Here is a 17,591-nt window from a genome sequence, read left to right on the forward strand (position 1 = left end):
TTAATTAAATAGAAAGTTGCAGAAGCAACAGTGCCCCTATTCAGCCACGGGCGTCTTCAGTAACTGCTCATAATGAGCACCTTTACTATGAAAAGTGATCTTGTTTTGCTCGCCACAGTGGAGTGGCAGTTGGCAGTTTGATGCAGTCTTTACATTAAAACTCCACCCCCTTCCATTCTTTAGCACTCACTCATCATTTCACAGTGCAACACCGCAAAAAATTAAAACAGTTCCTAGAAAGTCGTCAATGGGCTGGCGTGCAAGCACACATATCCTGTTTCATGCAAATGAGCTTGGGCCCGAAGGACGCCCATATATGTCTCAATAAGACAAACAATGATATGCTTTTGCTCATTTTCTCCCTCATTTAACAACCTCGCTTGCAGCCAAACAAAACAAAATACACCAAGAAATAATAAGCAGGGCGGTACAATACAATGTCAAGATCATTAGAAGCAACAAAGGAGACAGTGCAGTAAAAGGAGTCGTGCAGCTGGGCAAGGGGAGGGACTTCAGATGACTAGTGTTGAGTATATGCACTTTGTTGTGAATAGTCATTGGAGATCATAGAGCTATATGCTGAACTCAGGCTTCACTGTCAGAGCTCTAGTTGTGACAGATTTCTCTCTCTTTTTGTCTCTCTCAATTTTCTTTTTGACAAAAATAAAAAAAACTGTGACAGCCATATTCATTAAGTACATGCAGACATGTAAGAGGGAACCAGCCCATTTTTATAGAAAAACATACCAATGGGCCAGTCTGTGGCTCCACAGTACAGAGAGGGACACAGGAAAGAGTGGTGTCCATAACTTCCAAAGCCAATAACAAAATGTTAGGAGCAAAGATATAATGTATCCAACTTAATTCATAAAGATTAAATCACTGCAACCCAATAATCCAATAACAAGTATAATAGTCAGGTTCTTATCAGTGTACCCTAGTTCCCTAACACATGATGCAGACCTCATTAAGCCAGCTCACTCATATTCCAACATAGGCTCAAGTAGCATTGGGTGCCTAGGCTGACCTGGAATCAAACCACTGATCCAATGTTGCTACTAGACTATCCAGCTGTTATTTTGTTGACTGTTAACCTAATGAGAGAGGTTATATGCAACAAGTGGGAATTATAGAAGAGCCCAAGACCAAAGATCCACTCTAAGCAAGAAGCACCTGGTACCTCAGTGCTCTAACATCTGTAAAAGAAAGCTACTGCTGAAGATAGTGATTCAGCGGCTAGAGCGCACTGGGAACTGTCGAAGTTTGGGGGAATACATATGAGAATACTATAAAACCTATAAACTTATTACAGAAGAAAGTGATACGGATGATTCATAACGTTAAATATAGAGGACATACAAATAAATTATTTATAAAATCAAAATTATTAAAATTAGGAGATTTAGTGAAACTAACGACACTATTAATTATGTTTAAGGCTAAAAGTAATATTTTGCCTTCTAAGTTACAAAGAGTATTTTTAACGTGTTCGGGGGGAGAGGACAGCAGAAGGACATTTTATTTTAAGCATCAGCTAGCTAGGACAACACAAAGATTAATGAGTCCAACGGTTAGGGGTATACAACTGTGGAACTCTCTTCATTATAATTTAAAGAGTTGTATAAATTTACATTGTTTTAAAAAGTGTTACATGTCTAAAACGATAACTCAATATGAAGAATGTGAATGAAATTGGAGTTAATTGAATAAGGATCCATTATTTTTTGTTTCATTTATTTTATTTACTTATCTTTTCTCCTTGTTACTATGTGGAGTGGTATATTCTGATTGTAAATTGTTGTTTGGTTTGAGTTAGGACTGGAAATAAGTGTTAATGTTAGTTTGTTCCTTGACTTTTGGTGTCCACTTGCAATATAAGTTGGATTGTAGATAGGGGGCAGGGTTTAATAAGAATATATTCTTCTGCCTGCTCCTTTTCACATGTGGTTGCAGTGGTTTACTGACAGAAAGTGTAGTTGGTTTGTTTGAAAGAACTAACTGTGGAAACTGTTGACCAAGTGTGAAATAAATAAATAAATGAAAAAATGGAACATACTTAGCGGCAGTGTTGGGTAAGTTACTTTAAATTAGTAACTGAGTTACATTACAAGTTACTTCTATCAAAAGTAACTCAGTTACTTCAAGTTATTCGTTACTTTCAAAGTAACTAGTTACTAGGGAAAGTAACTTTGGTTTTACTCAGAATTCTCTTGTTCAAATTCAAATTCAAATTCAAATTCAAATTTTATTTGTCACACACACACAACCATACACAGTATGGCATGGGGTGAAATGCTTGTAGCTGTGCAATGCAATGTCCGACCATTAAATGACAGAAAAAAGTTTTACAGTATTTACAATTTACAGGTTACTACAAAAATTTACAAATTAACTTCGAAATTTACAGTAAAAAAATGTGCAAATAGCAGAAAGAGATTATAAAGATTATAAATTATAGGAAGTGTGCATAAAGAAAAACCAGAGTGCGTGTGGTGATGTGATGTGTGTGAGAGTCCAGTCTTATACTGATGTGTGTGGGAGAGTCCAGTCCTACACCTGGTTCAGGGCCCGAATAGCCTGGGGGAAGAAGCTCCTCCTCATTCTCTCTGTTTTGGCCTTAAGGGAGTGGAAGCGCTTCCCAGACCTCAACAGTGAGAAGAGTCCATTGTTGGGATGGGAGAGGTCCATCATAATCTTCCTAGCTTTGGTCTTGCACCGCTTGGTGTAGATGGACAGCAGGTCAGGGAGCTCTGATTGAATGATGCGTTCGGCTGAGCGCACCACTCTTTGCAGATCTCGTCTGTCCTGCTTGGTGCTGTTCCCAAACCAGGTGCAGATGTTTGCCGTCAGGACGCTCTCGATGGTGCAGGAGTAAAAGTTTTTGAGCACCTTCAGTGGCAGATGGAAGTCTCTAAGTCTTCTGAGGAAGAAGAGACGGTCCTGAGTGATGTGGACACCCAGGTATCGGAAACTGTCCACTCTCTCCACTGGCGTGCCACTGATGATGAGGGGCTTGTAATTCCTCGCCTGCTTTGTAGTGAAGTCCACAATCAGCTCCTTAGTCTTGCTGATGTTTAGGAGGAGGTTATTCTCCTGGCACCAGTTCTCCAGGTTCCTAATCTCCTCCAGGTAGGCCGTCTCGATGTTGTCGCAGATCAGGCCCACAACAACAGTGTCGTCAGCAAACTTGACAATGGAGGTGGTGTCTGATGTGGCTACAAAGTCATAAGTGTACAGTGAGTACAGCAGGGGGCTTAAAACACAGCCCTGAGGCACTCCAGTGCTGAGTGAGATGGAGGAGGAGACTTGTTTTCCCACCCTCACTGATTGGGGTCTGTCTGTGAGGAAGTTGAGGATCCACTGACACAGTGATGAGCTGAGTCCTAGATCCGTCAACTTGGTGAAAAGCTTAGAGGGAATTATTGTGTTGAATGCTGAACTGTAGTCCACGAACAGCATCCTAACATAATTCCCTCTGCCAGTGTCCAGGTGACTCAGGGATGTGTGGAGCAGGTGAGATATGGCATCGTCTGTGGAACGATTAGTCCGGTAAGCAAACTGAAGTGAGTCAATGGTGGCAGGAAGTGAAGAAGTGATGTGATCTCTCATCAGTCTTTCAAAACACTTCATCACAAATAAAATCAGTGCTACTGGACGGTAGTCATTGTGGCAAGCGGGCTGTTGTTTCTTTGGAACAGGGACAATGATGGACTGTTTGAAGCACGTGGGAACCACTGCTTGGGCCAGGGAGAGGTTGAAGATCTCCGTGAACACCGGTGCTAGCTGGTCAGCGCAGGCTCTCAGGACCCGGCCAGGGATTGCATCTGGTCCTGCTGCCTTCCTGGTGTTCACCCTCCTGACGGTGTTCCTCACGGCATGCTCTGTGATGATGAATGCATTTTCTTCACTGGTGCACTCCGAGCACGCGCAGCCGTTTGTTGTTTTAATTGCTGCGGCGTCGAAGCGAGCATAAAACGTGTTCAGCTCATCAGCCAGTGAAGCATCGGCATTCATCATTGAAGAAGCTGGTCGTTTATAGTCCGTTATAGTCCGCAGTCCTTTCCACAGGCTCCTAGAGTCACACTGTCGTAGCTGTGACTCTAGTTTTTCCCCGTAGCTCCGCTTTGCCTTTCTGACCGCGCTGCGCACGTTGTAGGACGCAGCCTTGTATAGGTCCATATTACCGTAGACGAGCCCTTCATTGTAGGCAGCGGTGCGTGATCTCAGAGCGTCACGGATGTTTTTATCCACCCACGGCTTCTGGTTGGGAAACGTTCGGATGATAGTTCTTTCTGCTGTGTCGTCCGCTAGTTTCCTGATAAATCCCACAACCGCTTCCGTAAACATGTTGATGTCATCAGAGCTGCGCCGAAACATGTCCCAGTCTGCATCATCCAGTGCGTCCTGAAGCGCGGCCACTGATTGGTCCGTCCAGCAAGCGACCTCCCTCCTGATTGGTGGTTGCTGCTTTAGCCTTTGTTTGTAAGCAGGCATGAGGAAGATGGCGGCATGGTCTGATTTTCCAAATGCCGGCAGGGGCTGAGCCTTGTAACAGTTCTTGAACGGGGTGTAGCAGTGGTCTAATGTCCTAGTGCCCCGGGTGGGGCAGTTGATGTGCTGGTGAAGGTTGTGAAATGTCCGTTTGAGATTCACTCTGTTAAAATCTCCCATAACAATGATTGCCGCATCTTGGTGAAGTGTTTGCTGATGAGTGAGAGCCTCATGTAGCTCACATAAGGCAGTGTCCGAGTCCGCGTGAGGCGGAATGTAAACAGTGCAGGCAATGACCGCAGTGAATTCCCGAAGGAGATAGAAAGGGCGACATTTAACGATCAAAAGTTCCAGATTGGGCGAGCAAGAGCGTGTGAGTGGGGAGATGTTTGTGCTGTCGCACCATCTGTTGTTCACCATCAAACACACTCCACCACCTCTTTTCTTCCCTGACTCCATTGTCCTGTCCATGCGGTAAACCGAAAAGAACCCCGCCTCTGGTATTGCTGGGTTCAGCCAAGTCTCGGTGAAGCAGAGGAGGTTGCAGTCCCGAATGTCTCTCTGGAACTTGATTCTGGCTCTGAGGTCATCAAGCTTGTTCTCGATGGATTGAACATTGGCTAGCAGGATACTGGGCATGGGTGCGCGGTGTGCACGAGCCCGTAGCCTGTTCCTGATGCCGACTCGTTTCCCTCGAGGCCGTCGCTTAGGGTCGCGTCCTTTGTTCTCTCTCAGGATCTCCTTTGGCCAGGTTGGGTCCGGAGTTAAACATGGTGAAATGTTCGTGTACTGTAGACCAATAGAAACCAGAGTGTCTCTACTGTAGCGAATTTGTGTGTTTTGCATGATGCCCATGCAAGATTATGGCAGATATAGCAAAAAGTGACGAAAAACCGCAAAAAAGGGAGAAGTTGGGGCAGAGCATCCAGCACGGCAGCCGACCTCACCGGCGCCATTTTAGAAAGTGTTAATGTGTTGCTTCCGTAACTGGATACCCAGCAAGAGTGCCAGTCTTCTAGCTTGCTTACTTGCCACAAGTGCACTGTGCCACCTACCAATAGAAAGGAAAAAATAATGTGCATATTTCCACGAGAGAAATCCCACGCCTGGACCGTCGTTGACTGCCGCCATGATTCTAGCCTACGTCACAGCGTCATGTGCGCTTTTTACATCCAACACAAAAACTGCAGTCGTGGTGCTTTGACTGTACTCAGAACTCGGAAATTCTGCCTTCTGAATAGGAAGATGTAGGTAACACCAGACTGCAGATGAGCTGCATACAGAGCTGGACTGGGACAAAAAATCAGCCCGGGCATTTTGACTAGAGACTGGCCCGCCATTATAGGAAAAATCATAAAGCCTTTGAATGAAAACAAACACTGTTGTGACAGTGATGTACACTGTCTTGATGGTATATATGCATTAATCTATCAATCGTTTGTTGTAAGACTCAGATAATTATTTTTTAAAAGCTAGACATTTTAAATGAGAATAAGAAAGAAAAGTATTTCTTTGTGCCCTCCTTTCCCTGTTAATGCCCTACCTGGCCCCCCTGGCAAAACTTTGCTAGACCCACCCCTGCACAGTAACCAGCTGATCAGTTTCATGATTGAAATAGAAATGGGAGAGGGAGAGAATGAGAGAAGAAGAGGCAGCTGACAGCATAAAAGACAGAATAACTCCAGCTTTGTGTCTTTTTCATTGTAGCTGAAGTCCGGGACAAACTGTGTTCCTTTTCACCTCAATACGAAACGCGTAATATTTTCTCTGAATACGGAACAATTCCGTTGTTTACGGGACGGTTGGCAACTCTAATAATTAACCTTATGAACAAAATAAAGTTCAACATCAGTAACATCATAGCACCCACCCAGCTGTATAGAAACTCCGTCATGCTAGCTAATACGCAGTACAAAAAAGTCAGCATAACGAAAATAAACTCCACCTAAACTTGGTTTATATCTGACCCAGATAGACTGCAGGTCATAACTTCTTACCTGAAGTTCAGTTCACCTGACACTCAGACCGGCGGCCACTTCGGGTCTGTCCTCTTGCCTCCCCTTTCCCTCATCCACCTGCTGGCCTCCACCACTTGCTAATGTTACTGAATCTGTGGAAGCTCCGCGATAGTCACCACACGAAGTAACGAATAACGAGCCTATCTAAATCCCAGTAACGATTAACGCGTTCCTGATTTTGGCATAATAACTAGTTACCGTGCTTGTTACCACAATAATAACGTAGTTACTGTAACGCGTTACTTAATAACGCGTTAGTCCCAACACTGCTTAGCGGTATGCACATAATGAGCCAACCCTGATAAAAGAGAGCAGTGGAAATGTACTTTGGGATGACTAACCATCTAGAATGACAGATGCTTCTATGGAGCTCAGGTTGAAGATTGTCGCCTGACTCATGGTATGCCCACAACCAGTCGACTGCTGCTGATTCCTGATAAGGCCTTCCCCAAACTGCAGCCTTTTTGACCAGTTTTTTAAATTTCATTATCAATAAACTAACATTTAGAATTGTGGTTCTTGCAAGTGAGATGATCTGTTCTCCAAAGGCCCATCCAGAGTGTGCTCTGAACTGCAAGGGAACAAGTATGCAGACAGACACAGCCAAAGCTCAGAATGAGCAATAATCAAAGAACATTTGGGACAAAGAGACATAATACGATATCAACACCAAGTGGCTGATGGACCTAAGAGCAGACCATAGCAACCTCAAGAATCAGTAAACATTTCAAAGGCAGACATCCAGCAAGCCTCAAGAATGAAGAGCTGAACAGCACCAGGACCTGACATGAACCATACCTACTGGCTAAAGAAACTAATGGCACTCCATGATCTCCTGGTTATGGCCTGCTAACAGCAGGCCCTCATCCAGACTCACTAATGTAGGGCAGAATAATCGTGCTCATGAACAATCCCCACAAGGGTATTGACACCATCACCAGCTACTGGCCAATTATTTGCCTCTACACAACACTGAAGCTCCTCTCAGGCATTATAGCAATCAAGATAACTAGCCACATGACTCAACACATAAGTGCAGCTTAAAAGGGTCAGAGCACCAGCTACTAGCTGACAGAGCATAAACCAGGACTTTAAGACCAGGAAGGCTAACCTGAGCCCCACTGGGATTTACTACAAGAAAGCCCATGACTCAGTGTCCCACACATGGATTGTGGAATGCTTGGCACTGTATGAGGCTAACAGTGCACTGATAACATTCATCAGGAAGTACATGGGGCTGTGGAAGAGAACACTATAAACCCATTCCAGGGAATTTCACAAGTTACATCTGTACCATATACAGATTAGAAGTCCGTAACTCCCAATCCAATACCACCACAGGATGTTGAGAACAACAGTGCAGTGGGACTTCGAGTTCCAGACAGACAAGCTGCTGGCCAACCAATCAGACATAGTGGTGGTTGACAATGAAGACCACAATTTTAATAGATGTGGCAATCTCAGTGGACACAACATCAGGAAGAAGGAGCACAAGAAAATAAAGAAGTGCCAGGAACAACTGGAGCAGATGTGGAGGTTAAAGTCCTAAGTGGTAATAGAAGCATTAGGAGCTGAACTCCCAAACTGGAAGAGAAACTCCAGGCACATCATCAGGTCAGTCGTGGTGACAGGCTGCAGTAAATAAAAATAAAAAGATAAAGACTATTACACCAAACCACTTCTGTAAAAGGGGTGTCTAAATTACAACTTAAGGACTGCTTGTCCAATCTTGAGACATCAATCTCAACACGAGTCTTTCAAGAGCACACATGGGCAAAATACAGCCCAGAATCAGTCCAGGGACCATCTTAATCTGGCCACTAACATCCCAATATGTAGGAGCAGGGACTCTGCTCTGAAACTAAAAGCTGTCTTTGACATGTTGGTTTATGTATGTCTTTATTAGGAAAAAGAAAAGGAGTCTAACACAGAGAGAGGGGGAGAGGGCTTTTCATCCATATGTTCAGATGTCTGATAAGGTTCGTGGCAGACTGTGCCTCCTCCCGCTCCCTTCTCTCATCCTCAGCCAACTAATCATAAGAACAGACCCCTTTGATCCCACGGGTAGACTGGCACTCGGTGTGTGTGTCTGCATTACAGTCCACACTTGAATACACTGTAAATGTGCAGAACAAGAAGAGTAAGTACAGGAAAAGTGTGCTAAGAATTTTGTGCGTGCATGAAAGCACAGGTTTTTTTTTTTTTTTTTTGTGTGTGTGTGTGTGTGTGTGGTCATGGTCGTGGCCACCAGTTGAGTTAAGCAGCCCAGTCAGTTACGTTCCGCTCCAGCAGACTCACATCAATAATATTGGCTGAACTGCTGCTTGTCTAACTGTGGCTCATAAAAATGTTAACTATAAATGTGTATATTTGTGACATTTTTACAAGATACACAGATGTATTTTATTTCACTGTTCGTTTTTTTGTTGGAGAACATTTTGCTCGGCCTCCAGCACAAGTCAAATTTAACCTACCTCTCTTTTTTGCCTTGCCTAAAAGTGACTACAGGTGTATTTGTACATGTTAATTACTTACTGTTGTTTTTCTCCCTCATCATGTAGAGTGCCTGTCAGCAGGAGTTGGACAGGGTCTTAGAGGAGATTGCTAAAATGACTTCAGAGGATAACAGAGGCCCTCTGGAGAACCTGTATGAGCTCAAGTTTCCAAACTGTGACAAACATGGACTGTATAACCTCAAGCAGGTGAGCTGCTGGCATATCACCTGTCCTACGTCACATTATTTTACAAAAGAGAACATTTGGGTCAGATAAATTCACAAAAGACCCATCCATGATATATGTATGGTAAGACTTTTCACGTTTTTGTTATTTTATGTTTTAGATTCTTACAGGATATAATTTGAAGCATAATAAAGAAAAAATTGAGACTTCCCATTGACGAGAGCGTAGGCATAAAAGGAAGAAAGAAATAGCCCTTGTTGCAAAAAGCCTGCCAAACAATGCTGGAAAACCTGAGAAGCAAACGAAAAATATCTGCAAATTTGGTCAAGTAAATTTAAAAAAAAAAATGGTTTTAGATGATCCTTTCTTCAAGTTAAATTTCAGTAGAACTTTCTGTGTCTGTGGATCTCAGCCACCCGTGTGTCAAACTGATGTTACTTTCTTTTAAAGGATAATTATTGGTCATGTCAGCTGTCTTCAGCTAAGACCGAGAATCCAAGCATGAACATGATGCATCAGGTCATGAGTGCAACCAGCAGGATGATGGGCTGCTATTATTTAGTCTCTCAGGGTGAGACTGTCAGTGTGGATTCCACTGATATCTTCACAACAGTATAATTGACTGCCTCTCCAGTGAGTTTCTTATTCCACATATTGTCCAGCCTTGATGTGGTCAGTGTAGCCAAACTGCTGTAAGCTGTGACTAGAGTAGCTTTCTACTTTAAGATCGATCTGCCCCAACAGCAACTGGCAAGAGAGCCAGGCACTGGCAACAAAATCTCAAAAAGGATATTAGCTAAGTTACTAGAATTGAGAACCTTTTTGATCACACGCAGAAGCAAAGATGTTTAATAATGCGAGTTTTATGATACACATCTTAAAGACATGTCTTAGACTCCTGGTTGGGGGTTGTTGTGTGATGAGTCCATCAGTCACCTTAACTAAATGTGATCTATTGCATATTTATGTTCATCCTCTCACTGGAAATCAGACTCAAAAGAGATGATAGAAGGTTATACTGTTATGTATCTACTGCTGGGTAATGTGTCAATCAGCATTACCTTACACACTCATTGGTACTTGCTTCAATCACCGAACTGGAAGTTGAGAAAAGTTTATCTTGGGTACCAAGCAGTTATCTTGCCAGGTTGAAGGTGCCATATGTCATTAGTTTTTATGATCTCTGTTCACCTTGAATTAATTCCTGCATGGACACAGCCTAATGTGGTAGCATTTTCATTTAATTTTGAGTACAGGTATCCTGGAATAGGATTCTTGAACTGAATGCCTGAGCAGAAAGGCACAACAAAGAATATATTTTTGAGGAAACTTTCATCCATCAAGGGGAAATCTAAATTGCTGCCCCCGTTGTTCAGAAAACCAGGTCCAAACTATCTTTCATTCATCAAACCATCAAAACTCTGAACATGTGCAACACATACTGGTATGCCCAAAATGATCTCTAAAATTCAAGGAGAGTGCAAGTGACTGAGTATTGTGTGCTTATGGCTTATTTTGATGTGATTCTGTTTATGGGGTGTATACAAATGTCAGGTGAGTCACTAAATGTATCTATCTATTTTTAGAGTAACAATCTCATCTAAATCCGTAACCAGTTTGAAGGTGGAAACAGAAAGTAGCAAGCCCAAACAGGTCACCTTTGTTGTCCAAGTAATAATAATAATAATAATAATAATGGATTGGATTTTATATAGCGCTTTTCAAGGCACCCAAAGCGCTTTACAATGCCACGTGCCTCGTTTTCCATTCTTTGCCCAGGGTAGTCTAAAAGTTCAGTTTGAGAGACATCATTTCTTGACCAGTTACCCTTTTGTTTATCAAATCTTCCACTGCTGAGCACCATTTACAGTGCTCAGAGCCGCACTCTGCTTATACAAAAAGCCAAAGGACACAGAAGACACAGGTTATACAGTTGTGGCCACATTTCAGTTTCAGAATGGCAATAAAATCTTTTACAGTTATTGTTAAGTAAAACTAAAAATCATAGAAAATTACAAACCACCAAACCAAATGAAAACACTGGTGTCTAAGCAGTGTTTCACATTGTTCCACTGAATTTCACGCCTCATCCTTCATTTGAACTACTCAAAAAAAAACAACAAAAAACGTTCTTGTCGTTGGACTAATTCCATTATTCAGATCTACTCACATGTACTGTAAACTCGTTTGTCATCTTTGCTGAATAATACGAACACTGAAACACGCATCAAGAAACTCACGAGTTTCACAATAACGGCCACACCCCAGTCAGTGCTGTCACAGCAGGTGTTTTCCATCTGCTGTCAAAAAGCAGCACACCTGCTGTGACATCACTCGTACGGTTCCTGCTATTGCTGTGACATGTTTTGGTGATTCAGCCCATAGTGAGCAGATACATGGCGGTTTTATGCTCTGTGGGATTTGCTGGTGACTTACTGTTTCGTGGTGATCTGTAACACAAGACCATAACAAACTCAAGTGGTTGCAGATGTCAACAGGTTTTAAACTTTGCTGGTGGTTCTTGTAAGTAATGACCGCTGACTTTGATGATGGGAAAGAGCTTCTGTGGCTTTCGGTATCGGTGGAGATTCTTGTGCCTATACATGTGTAACGCATTAAAGTTTTGAGTGCATTTATGTTTCCTCCTTCGCTTTTCACATTTTCATTTCAGTTCCTCAGACTTTCTTTTTGGTTTTTCCTCTTTCACCCACGTATTACTTTGTGGGGTTTCCCCTCTCTTTTCTCTCATTGTCTGAGTCACACTCACACAATTCCTTTGTATCAGCCTGGCAAAATCACCCTGGCAAAAGTATAACTTCCTTCTCACTCCTGCCACCTGCCTCCTCCCCCTGTCTTTTTTCTTAATAAACTCTCACACCCGCCTCTTCCTTAGCGCTCTGCTCTTAAACACACACACAAACGCACAAATGCATGGGGAGATGTTGTCATCATGAATGAGGCAACAAGCTTCTGAGCTCAAGGTTACAAGGCAATAAAACTGTTTGGCGTACTTCATGGGAAGACTTTTGTTAAGCCGAGGAACGAACTGTGCTTCCGACTGGGGGCTTGAATTTGTATTATGCCCATCCATAGAAATCAGACAGGGGAGGACAAACAAGGTCACATATCCAGTGTTTTCTTACGAGGATAGTAGAGCAGAAAAGAAGATTTGAATAGGCGCCACCGTTTCCTAAAGCAGGGCTCTCAACCACTCAGCCAATTTTCATCACTGGTCACAAACAACAGCATTGTTTTGGACTAGAGTCCACGGTTCCCAGGGAGGAACACTGTACCTCCTCAACACTCGGCTCCCTTTTGGAGTTGTCCCTCCTTGTCGCGCGGTAATTACTGTAACTGTCACTTTTTTTGTTCTTTCTCATCGAAGGAAGAAAATGGAAAGTCTTTTCTTTCCCCCCAGCTCTTCATTCTTTTCGCCGTCCCCTACCCAGCCGCCCTGCGCGCGGGGCGTAAACTGTGTCCACTTCAATTACGACCTCATTTCAGGGGGTTGGGGGGGAAGGGTGGGCTCTGCGGGGGAGCTAGTCTGCTGGCATGCCTCCGTTTGTGCGTGTATGTGTGGGAGTGTTTGCGATCACATGTGTGGCTGTGGATGGGTTGTGTGTTGTGTGTAGGGGGCATAACCTGAGGACAGGCTGTTATTGGGTGAGTGTTGTCCCACCCGAACCACAGTCCTCACTCTCATCCAATGACCCGCCGCCGCCAGAAGATCCTCGCACACACACACACACACACACACACGAACACAAATCTCAAGCCACCCTACGCCATGCTTCATTAATGCATCCCCTGCTTTCACTGTGTTTCCTTACCCTCCCGCCTCTTTTTCCCAGTGTTTTCCATCTTGCCTAGTTTGTGTTTTTCTTCTCTCCTTCCAGTGCAACATGTCCACCCACGGCCAGCGGGGAGAATGCTGGTGTGTTGACCCTTTAACAGGAGTCCAGATACCAGAGACACCTAAAGTCAGAGGGGATCCCAACTGTAACCAGTTTCAGGAGGTGCACAGAGCGATGCCCACTGCAGAAGCATCTCACTAGCGCACCATCACAATGGGGCTGGGTTTTCTTCACAGTTCCAAATTTATGAGGATTATTCATCAACGGGTGATGACTAAGCTCATACTCGTATGATATAATACTTTTTTAGGAAAGTGGCTTCAGTAAAAGAGCATAAATGCAGAGTGAACTACAGTATTTTTGCTGGTAAATGGACATTTTTCAGCAGTATGATATGTATTATAATCCACTCAAACTACAATGCTCATTCTAGTCAAAAACATGTCAGTCATTGCATAAGCAACAACAGTTCGAGGCAGGGGGACATAAATACATTCTGATGTGTGTTAGGCTTAGGGTCGTCACCAAGTTAGATCATGATAAGTGTCCATCTAATACACACAGACAAAATCTGGATTTCCTTTAATATTCATCCTCAGTGTCATTATAACTTCTGAAAATAACATGCTGAGGTCTTTAAATGATAGGTGGTTCCCCATATTATTCAGCTTGTTATCAGCTCTGTCAGTCCATCATTCTGGTGATTTTCAGCTAATGTACAGCTGTCCGAAAGTAAAGATTTTTAAGGAATATAAGGCAAATGCATAACTTTTAGGGCTACAAGTAAAGAGGTCATTCAGAGACAAGAAAAGCAAAATAACCATCTAAAAGGGGCTAAACTGGTTTGCAATGCTAAGGGGAACTGCAGAGTCAGCTCATTTTCTGTTTTTTTTTTCATTATAAGAAAGCTCTTTGACATTACACCTAGTCTGATGAAATCAGCATAAACCTGTTAATTATATAGACTTTCAGCCTAAACCTACTAAGGATTTTATCTGCATTTAAATGTCTCATGTAGGATCTCAGTAAGTGTAGTTAGTCTTTTTTAAGAGACTAAATATTGTATTGGTTGTGCCTCCATATCAGAAGTCTTACACTACTCAGTGATCGAAGCCCAAAGCTGGCAATTTCAGAAATTGAAGATGAGAGTCTACCATTATAATTACTGTCTAGGAATCAACCAATGGGAATGGAGCATTAAAATTCTAAACTTACCAGCTATCAAAGAGAATAAATGAAAAACTAAACGTGCAAAACAAAATGTTTGTGCTTCTGATAGAGCAGAAAACACAGCTGAATTGTGATAGCAAAAGCTTGTTTGTATGATGCTTCTACTAGCTGTTCCCACAACGGCGTCATGGTGGACACCCCACAACAGGGATATAAACCTCATTTTAAATATTGAGCCACATACAGCCCACTTTGATCTTAAGTGTTAAGAATTGGGGTCTTTGCTGGGCCATTTCTGGCCCTCAGGCCTTATCTTGACACCCCTGGTCTACAAGCATCAGACTCGATGTCCCGCTCAAATTTATTCCGTCCATATCGCACAGTTGTAGCTCGCAATGAGCAGCAATGAAATCCTAGTGTGCTGGTGCATTTAGACTCACAGTGTAGCATTTTGGATAACTTTACATTTATGTTTATTAATCTACACTGCTTCTGTTGCATAAATCAATAAATTATTATTAATTTATATAAATATAATAAATGACACAGATTAAATGTTATTCTAATGGCAAAATGGGGACAAACCCCCACTTTTTCTTTAGCTGAGTGGAGAATCTTTGAATCGCTGAAGATGATGTGTATACTATCTATACTCATACATATTTTAGCAGTAATACTTGGTGAACACTGTTTTTTATGATACTTTACAAGTAGATAATTAAGTTTTTATTTCAAGTAATGCTTTCTCTGTTTACCTTTTGCAAAATTTCATGTTGATGTGCAAAATGAAATAAAATGCTCTGCCCATGACTGGAACAGACTTGTTTGCAGTTTTTGGTTGTCTTTTTTTTTTTTTTTTAAAGATTTTGCAGTGAAAATGTTGTGTTAATTTAACTTTGACTGTAAAATCTGACATCATCCATGTTTTTCTTGGAATCCACACCCATCCGTATAATAAACTGCAGAGAGCTGTTGTTGTTTTTCAGCAGTTTGCCTGTCAACACTTACGATAATAACGCTGGAAACTGCTGTGTGGCCATTCCTATCGATACTGTGGACTGACATGCTTGTGAGTGTGTGTGTGTGTGTGTAGGTGTGTGTGTGTGTGTGTGTGTTGCGAGGGTTACTAATTAAGTGTTGACATGAGGAAGGATTAGGCTGACATTGACAAATGTGATACTAAGTGGTAAAGGTGTCTATGAATAAACCAGCCCATCCATACACACACATACACACAAACACCTACACACACAAAAACCCATGCACACACACTTTTGTACTGCTGCACATCATGACTTTAAGAGAGGAAACCAGTGTAAATGTAAGGATAATACTTATTCTGACATGATTTGTAACTTACTGTACAGTGCTGTCTCACTCATACACGCTGAGAGGAAGAATGTTTGCAGACAGTTTTTGGCCCTTAAGGCAAGTGCTCTCATTGATTTTATGTACTGCCACTGCCACTGTAAAAATAGCAGTGCGTGAATCAAAGAAGTTGCAGGATAGTGAAGTTGTTATCTACGTTTAATTTGACACTTTAACTACACGAATGAATAGCTTTCGTGTAAGTGGAAATCTTTTTGCCATGTCAGTAGATATTTTTTCAAGTCAGAGGATAGCTGTGCCAATATGGTACTGGTTAGTGTATTAGGAATGAAAGGATGCCACAATGTTTGATGAAAAATTTAAATGGGCAACATAAAGAGGATTGAATTCAAAGACACCCTGAAAATCAAAGTGGAAGGCTAGCCCATTTTGCTGAAATTTCACTCATGCCTAATGACAGTCAGGGCGTTGCTGCCTCGCCTATAGAGGTCTGTGTGTCTCTCCATGGATATGCCTCCCATCGTCATGCCTAATGATGTTACAGGCAGCATAACCTTCTCCACAGTTTCTCCAGACCCTTTCACGTCTGTCACATGTGCTCAGGGTGAACCTACTCTCATCTGTGAAAAGCACAGGGTGGCAAAATCCAACCTGGCTCCATGGTGCAGTGGACATGAGCACAGGGCACACTAGAGGATTTACACGAGTGACCTGAAGGATCTAATTTTGTGGCTCTTTCTGTTCCTGAGTAGATACTGGTCCTGCTGATGGGTTAAGGAGCTTCTGGAGTCCTGTCCAAGAGTATCTGCTTGTCTCAAGGCATCTCCTCTATGCTCTTGAGACTGTGCTGAGAGACATAGCAAACCTGACAAAGGTATGTATTGATGTGCCATCCTGGGGGAGTTGGATTACTTGTGCAACCTCTAAAGTAGTGACACTGACCCTGGTCAAATACAGAGCTAGTGAAAATGTCAGTGCCCTCCACCTGCCAAACTGTTCTTGTTTTGGGGTTGTTTCATTGTTGCCCCTCTAGTGCACCTGCTGTTAAAACTGAATACCAACCCCCTCTGCTACTAGCTATTTAATTAATTTGACACTATACTCTGACTAAAAAGTGTTCCTTTAAGTTTTTGTTTGCTTTATACTCACCTTGTCTTGTTTTACTGAAAGTGTAAAAAAGTTGACCTACTGCACTGTCATAGAGTAGCAACTAGTCACTCATGAGGTAGGCCTGCCTAAAACATAATCTATCACACTTTTTGACTCTACTGGGGACAATAATTTACTAAATAAATTCAGTTTGTATTTAATAAGAAGTGAAACTCCCGAGCAATAAACTTATCAAGTGTTTACTGGGATTGAATCTCAAGATCATTTTTCCTTAGATTTCTATACCACTGGATTTCTTTTTGCAACTAGGGGGCTTGTTTGTTTATTTGTAATTTGTTTTTTATTTGCTCCTGATTAGAATGAATATGAGTTGATCCCTTTGAAAGCCAAGGGACAAATTTTGAGCATCAAAACTGTGCTGAAGCTAATTGTGGAGCCACAGAATTTAGACACTACTTTGATAATAAGTTTTATCAAGTATTCACAGCAGGTACTTTTAGCGGCTTGAACAAAAACAACTCTGTTGTGATATATTTTGATATTTTAGTTCCAAATGTAATATTTGTGTCTACATCAGCCACATTTACTTCTTTCTTCTAGTCAAATTGAAGGTTTCTAGCCAGAAAGTGGCATTGGCAAAAACCTCCAAGCAGCTGCCACTTAGAAGATGGTCCTTTGATTTGTGGCACTCAGGCTCTTAAGCTTCATGTCAGTTCCAGCTAAATGTAATTTTACACTCAACAAGCAGGATGGGTGTTTTTTGCAGATTGCTCATCTGCAGGTATATACTTTATGTTCCTCAGCAGTCAATCACTCTTTTCTCCCTTCATATCATTTGACTTACATTTGACTTTGATTTACTTCTTTATTTACTTACCCCGGCCATCTGCAGCCATTCAGACATAACAGATTACTTAATTACTTATTTTACTTTTCAT

General features: G+C 42.2%; 1 protein-coding gene across 1 annotated transcript in view; it reads left to right on the plus strand.

Annotated features, from left to right (window-relative positions):
• igfbp2b (insulin-like growth factor binding protein 2b) overlaps positions 1–15,022 on the plus strand; it is a 31,950-nt gene extending 16,928 nt beyond the window's left edge. The window contains exons 3-4 of the mRNA XM_084908503.1: positions 9,071–9,211; positions 13,087–15,022. Of these exons, the coding sequence (XP_084764629.1) occupies positions 9,071–9,211; positions 13,087–13,245 (300 nt within the window). The 3' untranslated portion in view covers positions 13,246–15,022. The remainder of the gene's footprint in view (positions 1–9,070; positions 9,212–13,086) is intronic.
• The last annotated feature ends 2,569 nt before the right edge of the window (positions 15,023–17,591 follow it).

Source organism: Perissodus microlepis, chromosome 16 (genome assembly GCF_051167445.1).
Source record: "Perissodus microlepis isolate ML-2025 ecotype Zambia chromosome 16, ASM5116744v1, whole genome shotgun sequence".
NCBI classification, from domain to species: domain Eukaryota; kingdom Metazoa; phylum Chordata; class Actinopteri; order Cichliformes; family Cichlidae; genus Perissodus; species Perissodus microlepis.